We start from the raw sequence: 8214 nt of genomic DNA on the forward strand, positions 1-8214 counted from the left end.
GGTCCAAAATCAGCACCTTGTCCTGTGGAGTTGCCACAGGTGGGCCAGGGCTGATGGGTGGCTCCCTCTTACCAGGTCCTGCAGGGCCCCCCAACCCCAGCCTGCCCGCCTACCCCCTTCTTCCTATTTGTGGCGACTTCAAGTGTAACACCTCCTGTCATCTCTCACACTCCCTTGGGCCCCAGCCGCAGCGGCTGCCCGCCTGCCCACTTCCTTGCATCCCCCAGAGGGAACCTGTGCAGAACTAGGTGACGAGCCTCGTGCAGGCAGGTGACAAGCCTCTGCTGGGCAGGGCTGGGAGGAGTCCGGGAAGAGAAAAAGGAGTCTGGGTTTTGGAAGGCTGAGAGACCCGAGGCTATGTGCTAGGGTCCCGGGTGCGCTGGAGAAGAGAGGTGCGACTCCTGAGAATGGGAAGGAACCTGGGATCACTTGTTGAGCTGAGGTGGTCCCTGTGCTGTGTGGCCTGCAGTGAGAGAAGGTGGAGAAGGGGGCCGCTGGCTGAGTCGGCAGCAGAGGAATCGGCGCATCATCCTGTCAGGCCAGTCAGGGGACCCAGAAGGTTCTTGGCCTACTCCCTCGGACGCTTCCTGCTGAGGGACCTGAGCCTGGGCAGTCTGGGTGGCAGGGCCCTAAGGGTCCCTCAGCTGCCCAGAAAAGTCGTGTGGATGATCAAGGGTGCAGGGGCACCCACTGGTGGGGAGGCTGTGGTTGGCAGAGTCACGGAGGCAGACGACTTTCCCAGCATGGAAGGGAGTGGCTTCTCAATTCCTGGTATTCTCCAGAAAATCTGGAATGTTCCTTCAGGTCTCTGAGTTCGTTTAGAAGTAACCTCCATGAGGATCTTCCTCTCTATCCTCCTCTTCCCTAGGGATGAGGATCAGGCCTGCTCTGCCCCTCACCTCTGAGTGTCTCCTTTCAGTCCTCTTCCAGCACCTACCAAGAGAGCTGTCACTGGCCTCTACGTGTCAGTACGAGCCCTCACAACCTGTCCACCCCTTGTGTTTTGCAGACAGGGAAGCAGAGGCCAGGAGGGGCAGCAACTGGCTCAAGTCACATGATGGCTTGGTGGAAGGGTCAGCTCTAGAAGCCAGGCTCCTCTTTGAAGGTCTTTTCCTGCTCACTGGGACTGATCTGTCTTCCCAGGTAGTGAGGGCATGAAGGGGGAATCTGCTCCAGACTTGCATTGCTGCCAGAAGGCTCAGCCTCTAGGGCAGACAGGGGGCTCCCTGTCCTCCAGCCTGGACTTCCAGCTCTGCCAAAGTGACCAGGTAAGGAGGGATCCCAGCCCCCTCTTTGAGGTCAGCCTGATTATGGAAGGGAGAGGATGTCAGGATGAAGTGGGGAAAAATCTGAAGGAACCAGATTCCCATTGTTCCCTGGTCCTGGGCATCCCCACCCCACCCAGCACATTGTGGCAAAGGGCCCTTGAGGTGCCAGAGGTCCTCTCCCAGGCCCCAGGGGCTGGACTCCTCCTGTGGGGTGTCAGAAGGGATGGGGCCTGTGGGATGCTTGGCTTAGCATGTGGTCTGGGCCTTCGCACAGGGCCACCTTGGGGGCTTTCAGTCTTTGATGATGATTTTCTCCAAGTTCATCTTGGCTCCATTCAAAGCAGAGTTGATGGTCTGAGACCCAGTGGGGCCAGGGTGGTCAGGAAGGGGGGGTGGGAGAGAGCACATGGCTAGTGAGAGGTTCTAGAGGGGAGGGGGAGGGCAATCCTGGCATGGGCATGAAAGTCCCTGAGGAAAGAAATTTTCAGTTGAAGGTTGGGGAAGCCATTTGGGTGACAGACGTGGTGGAGGGCAGCTCTTAGCTTTTCTTCTCCTTTTGGAAATCAAACTAGAGCTGGAACCACTCCGGGGACACAGGTGCCCCAGCCCCACACCCCGAAGCCCCTTGCCTCCTGCTCTCCAGGTCTTCTCAGCTTGCAGGCCACCCTCTGACACAGTGGACTCCCGTGGCTCATCTTGGGCCAGCTGGTTGCACCCCTTGCCACCGGCACCAGCCCCCCAGGGCCTGGACCTGTACCTGTGGACCCTGGAGCTGACACCACTGAGCACAGCTCCGCAGAGTCTCAGAAGTGATGTCTTGAGTACAAGTAAGCCCAGGGCAGACGGCCGCACCTGGCTGGAGGTGGGAGGCGGGAGAGGACTCCTAGGTTCCAGGACAGGAAAGGGAGGGGACCCAGTGTCCCCGATGAGGACAGAGCCTCAGGCATGCTTTACTTCCACATTTTGGCCTGGAGTCCCAGCCTTGGTGGGGGGGTGGTTTCAGGGCGACACCTGAGTCACAGGCGGTGGACAGGGGCTTTCTCAGGCAGGGAAATCTGGAGTACATGTAGCCAACGTCCCAGGCATTGACGCAGCTTTGTTGGCCTAGAATGTGTGAGCGAGAGGGGTCCTTATTATAGGACAGGAGCGCGGACTGGGAGCCAGCGAACGGAGGTGGAGTCCTGGTTCTGCCCCTTCTGGCTCTGTGACTTCGGCCACATCGCTGAGGCCAGTTGCTTCTTGCGGGAGTGCAGGAGCTGCTCTAGATTTGTTGCACTGTAATGCACCTTTTCATTGCACACTTGTGACCTCGGGAGGGTGGGAACCATGCAGCCACGTCCTGCATTTCCCCAGCACCGAGCAAAAGAGTTCAGCGAGGTTGGCTGAGTGAATAAACGAGGACCCAAGCAGACAGTCTACTTTGTGGCATTTTTTTCTTTTTAGTATTTCATTTGAGGTCCCTCCTCGCTTATTACTCCCTTCTCCCTGGCTGTTGCATCTCCGTCGCCCTTGCTAGCTCCTCTCTACTTAACCTCCTCAATAATGCCATGCTCCGGAACTCAGCCCAGAGCCTTCTTCCCTCCCCTCCCCTGCTCTGGTCTCCTCTCTCCCCTTCTTTCCCTCCTCTCCTGTCTTGTCCACTTCCTGGAGAGTAGCACGGTCTGATAGAACTTCCTGCAATCAGGGACACTCGTCTCTTTTTGTGCTCTTTGCTACCATACCTCCCGAGCCTTTTAAATGTGGCTAATATGAGTCAGGAGCTGAGTTTTTGATTGTACTTATTTTAATTAATTGAAATGGGGTCACATGTGTCAAGTGACTACCCATTTTGGACACAGCAGATCTAGCTGACCCTTTGGTGGTCTCATCAGGCAGGCCCCCAGACGTATGTCTTCAGCTTGGACCTCTCTTTACAACTCTAAACCAGCCAACGAACCAACCAAACTCCAAACCGATTCATCCAACTGCCTACTTGACTTTTCCACCTGGATGTCTAATAAGCTTCTCAAATCATTTTCTCTCCCTAAAACGCTTGAGCGCTGCATAAACACTAGCTTTTGTCGGCAAGTGCAGACCAGGGAGGCTCCGAGAAGGGGAACTTCTGTCTGAGTCCTCCAGCAGGCTGGCAGGCCAGAGAGCTCCCCCACCCCCAGCTAGCTAGGGGGCCGGATAGATACGGAGCAGAACTTTCCACCAGGCTGCTGGGCCTTGACCGTCTTTCTTTTCCTGTTCAGAGCACCAGCCACCAGGGCTGCAGGCCGGCTCCACTGATGATGAGAAACTCACGGCCAAGTACCCTGCGAGCAGGGACAAGAGGGGAGGCCAGCAGGAAAGAGCTGGCGAGGGGGCCCTCTGCCCATCCCTCTCGCCTTACAGCGGCTCTTCCCTAGTCCCCTGGCAGAACAGGAAGAGCCCCAGGCCCTTGGCCATCTGCTCCTGCCCACTGCCTACTCCCATCTCCGAAGAACTCCCATTCTGCCTCTATCCCTTCTATCCTGGGTATCCACTTCTGCCTCCACCTCACCTGTTCACCCACGGGGCCCTACCTTCTGTCCAATGTCCCCCCTTCTTCATGCTGCCCCCAGACCCCTCCTACGCCACCAGCTTGCCGATGAGTGTCAATGAGGCTGGGCATCCCGCTGCCCAGAGGGAGACCCTGTATCCTTACCCAGGGGCCTCCCAAGCCTCTGGCCAAAGCCAACCTTCCCCGGCCTGGGATCGAGGTCCTGGAACTGCCAGGACTCTCTCCCCTGGGCCAAAGCTCGTGGGCAGGGCGGCTCCAGCAAGGCGGGCACCCACAGGCTCCCGGCCAGGCACCACAGCTCTGCCTTACCCACTGAAGAAAGAGAATGGCAAAATCCTGTACGAGTGCAACGTGTGCAGCAAGAACTTCGGGCAGCTCTCCAACCTCAAGGTATCCACCTCCCGGGCTCTGTTGCTCCCCTCAGCATCTTTCCATGGCCCCCTCCTATCCTGCTTCCAGAATCAAGGACCTGAAAGCTGGAGCAACTTCTGGGCAGCCCCTAGGCTGTGAGCTGGAATGGTTCACTGGGTCCCTCACTGTCATGTTGGCAGAAAGGGGATCCACGACAAGATGGCCACAAATGTCCTCTCCGCCCTAAGACACTGTCTTTGAGCACATCTCATTTCAGTCAAAAAAGGGGAAAACTGAAGGAAAGGTTTGTCTGAGGTCACTTGGACTTCAGGGTGAGGTTAGGCCTTGATATTAGCTTCTCAAGGTCTACTGCAAACCTCTTTCCTGAACAACTAACTACCTTTTTGGATCTCCCGTTAAGCCTCCTCCTGCTTATTTGTTTGAAGGTCCAGTGGGGGGGTGGGTAGATTTTAGTGAGTCTAGAGCATGGACCTGATGACCTGACAACCAGCCTTTTGCACCCTACAAAGCAGCGTGTCACTGTGGGCATTGTCATCCACATCACCCGGGGCAGGGGCACCAGGGCCGGGGCACCAGGGCCCTTGTCTGTGTGTCAGGGCTCTATGCACATGCTGGTCACACTGAAGTTGAAGAACGGCCCTTTGCGGTCCTCGAGGGTGTGAGTTCTTAAGCTTTAATGAGATTCAAACCTGGAGAGCTAGGAAACATGCAGATTCCTAGGTCCCAGCCCTAGAGATTTTGGATTCAACTGGTCTGGGGCAAGGCCTGAGAATGTGCATTTTCCACACACTCCCAGGTGATGCTGATGCTGTTGGTCTGTGGATCACACTTTTTTCCCTACGATTATTTGCTTTAGGAGGCACCTGGGTAGCTCAGTTGGTTAAGCATCTGCCTTGGGCTCAGGTCATGATCCTGGGTCTGGGATCAAACCCAGCTTGGGGGGTGGGGTTCCCTGCTCAGCGGGGAGTCTGCTTCTCCATCTCCCTCTGCTTCTTCCCTCTGCTCGTGCTCAAAAAAATAAATACATGTTTTTAATTAATTAATTAATTAAAAATATTTTATTTATTTGACAGAGACAACAGTGAGAAAGGGAACACAAGCAGGGGGAGTGGGAGAGGGAGAAGCAGACACCCCACTGAGCAGGGAGCCCGATATGAAGCTCGATCCCAGGACCCTGGGATGGCGACCTAAGCTGAAGGCAGATGTTCAATGACTGAGTCACCCAGGTGCCCCTAAATAAATGTTTTTTAAAAGATTATTTGAGGGGTGCCTGGGTGGCTCAGTGGCTTAAAGCCTCTGCCTTCGGCTCAGGTCATGATCTCAGGGTCCTGGGATTGAGCTCCACATAGGGCGCTCCGGTCAGCAGGGAGCCTGCTTCCCTTCCTCTTTCTCTGCCTGCCTCTCTGCCTACTTGTGATCTGTCAAATGAGTAAGTAAAATCTTTAAAAATATTTTTGAGAGAGAGAGGGAGAGCAGGGGGAAGGGTGAGAGAGAGAGTCCAGGCTCTCTGCACTAAGCATGGAGTCCAATGAAGGGCTTAACCCTGAGACCACCACCTGAGCTGAAGCCAAGAGTTGGTTGTTTAACTGACTGAGCCACCCAGGCGCCCCTGTGGACCACACTTAGAGCAGCACTGCTCGGGAAAGATCTACATGGGCTATCCCTCACCTAGCCTTCTGATCACTGTCCCCTCCCAGCCCACAGGGCACCAGAAAGAGTAAGAGCATCCTGAAAAAATGGGAGAGAGGCCATGAAGGCAGTGATAGGGTAGCAAGGGCACTCAGAAAACTTGATGCCAAATAGGGGTCCTGTGGGGATGTGGGGAGAGATTTAGACAGGACCTACTGAAGGCTTCTGGGCAGTTGGCAGCCTTTCTCCCACACCTGGCTCAGGTCCATCTGCGTGTGCACAGTGGGGAGCGCCCTTTCCAATGTGGCCTGTGCCAGAAGAGCTTCATCCAGCTGGCCCACCTGCAGAAGCACCACTTGGTGCATACGGGGGAGCGGCCCCATGAATGCCTGGTGAGACCCTCCTTCCCCCTCCCTGTACTCCTGCAGGCTGGTGAGTAGTTCCAGGCTCTCGGACCGGTGGCCCCTGTAGCCTGCTCTCCCCAGGGCTCCTGAGCAAGTGGAGACAGGACTGGAGGCAAGGGTGGAGGCAGTGAGGGAGGTGGAGGGAAGTGACAATGACCCTTGTTAGCCTGGAAGGGCCAGAAAGTGCACCTGGAGGTCCCTCCCTAGGCCTGGAGCGTGGACTAGAGACTTGTGTCTAAGGGAGGAGGATAATAAAGCTGGGAGGTCCCAGCGAGTGGATACCGGTAACCTACTTCCCAGGGTTGCTGGAGAAGGAGAAGGCCTGGTGCTTGCGAAGTATGCAAACACTAGAGATAACAGCAGCTGGGTGTTAGCTCCGGCTCCCTCTGAGTCCTGATCCATCCCTTGGGAGGTCATAACAGCAGAAATTCTTTCCCCAGGCATGAAAGAAGCACCGTAGTTCTAAGTCTGGGCTACTTGGGTACAGATCCCAGCTCTCCCTCCAGGTTGTGTGACCTTTGGCTAGTGGCTCTCCTCCTCTGAGCCGCTGCTTTCTCACTGTATTAGAGGAGTTACACGAGGACTCAGTCATGCTTCTCCAGGGTCCCCGGGAAGACTCTGTGAGACCAATTCCTGGCATGTGGCAGCTCCCAGTAAATGTTAATGACGCCCACGAAGGCTGTAGGCCCATGCTTAAGGGTCCTGTGTGATGATCTCATTCGGTCCATCATACCTATGAGGTTAGGTATTAATAGTCACAAATTAGTAGTTACCAATAAGGAGAACAAGGCTCAGACAGGAGATGTCACCTATGCGAGGTCACACAGGGAGTAAGAATCATGATACTAACCCAGGTCTGCCTGGCTCCAATGTGCCAGACACTGTGTCCCAGGAGAAATCATGGGTCTGGGCAGGCACAGGGAGGTGGTGGTGGTGGTGGTGTGGGGAGGGGTGTCCAAGGTAGAGAGTGGGAGCAGAGATCTGGAGCCAGCCACATGGGCAGAGCTGACACCTGTGCCCATTCTTGGCAGATGTGCCACAAACGTTTCAGCAACTCTAGCAACCTCAAGACCCACCTGCGCCTGCACTCTGGGGCCCGGCCCTTCCGGTGCAGTGTCTGTCCCCGGCGCTTCACCCAGCACGTTCACCTGAAGCTGCACCACCGCCTGCACGTGCCACAGCCTCCCCGCCTAGCTCACGCCCACCTGTCCCTGGCGTCTCTTGCCTGCCTTGCCCGATGGCACTAGGAAGCCCTAGATCTGGTGGCGCTGCCATCAGAGAGGCAGATGGGCTGGGATCTGGAAAAGGTCAAAGCGGTCCTTGGCATCTGGGGGAAAGTGCGGGCAGCCAGTTTGAGCCCTGGTGCCAGGACTGCCCTGGGGAGGGGGCAGGAGCAGAACAATTAAAAGATTTTCTTTGCGACAAGTTGAGGCCTCTGGGACTTCATTTGCGGAGGGGGAAGCCACTGTGTATCTGTCAGATTCCACACCTCACCTGGAAGCAGGTCAGGGAATGCAACCAGAGAGAGCCTGTGATGCCCGCTCATGGGGTAGGGGCGCTGGCAGCCATCCACATCCGGCTGGATTTGGGTCCTGCTCCCTGACCTGGTCCTGGCCCTCCCATCTCAGCTTGCCAGCGGGTGGTCCAGCCTTTTGGGACTCAGCATGGTACAGACTGTGCTGCCAAACACTGGGCACATTGCTCTCTTTCCTGAACAAGGGTTCCAGCACCTGCCCAGATGTACGTCTGCTGCTTCCCACCACTTTCCTCTCAGTTCCTAGGAAGCCAGTGTGCCTGCTTCGCTGGTACTCCCTGCCATGGTCCAGTGGGGTGTGCTTCACCCTCTGTACATGCCAGGATCTAAGCCCCCAATCACCATGGGGGTGGCGGGGCAGGAACACAAGGAGGTCAGCGTCCATTCATAACCGTTCCAGCAAGGGGCTCCGTTCGCGCCCTCGTGGGTATGAGAGCTGCTTCCCTGCAGGGGACTGAGCGATCTTCACGCTCAGTCTCACGC

At 56.3% G+C, this 8214-nt stretch overlaps 1 protein-coding gene across 1 annotated transcript; it reads left to right on the forward strand.

Annotated features, from left to right (window-relative positions):
- The first annotated feature begins 276 nt into the window (after positions 1-276).
- On the forward strand, positions 277-7622 carry ZNF683 (zinc finger protein 683). Its single transcript, XM_032302356.1, has 6 exons — positions 277-538; positions 1148-1268; positions 1912-2095; positions 3503-4182; positions 6057-6185; positions 7229-7622. Exons 1-6 carry the CDS (start codon positions 408-410, stop codon positions 7442-7444), a joined length of 1461 nt encoding a protein of 486 aa, XP_032158247.1. The 5' UTR covers positions 277-407; the 3' UTR covers positions 7445-7622.
- Positions 7623-8214: the final 592 nt, after the last annotated feature.

Source organism: Mustela erminea, chromosome 10 (genome assembly GCF_009829155.1).
Source record: "Mustela erminea isolate mMusErm1 chromosome 10, mMusErm1.Pri, whole genome shotgun sequence".
Classification (NCBI taxonomy): domain Eukaryota; kingdom Metazoa; phylum Chordata; class Mammalia; order Carnivora; family Mustelidae; genus Mustela; species Mustela erminea.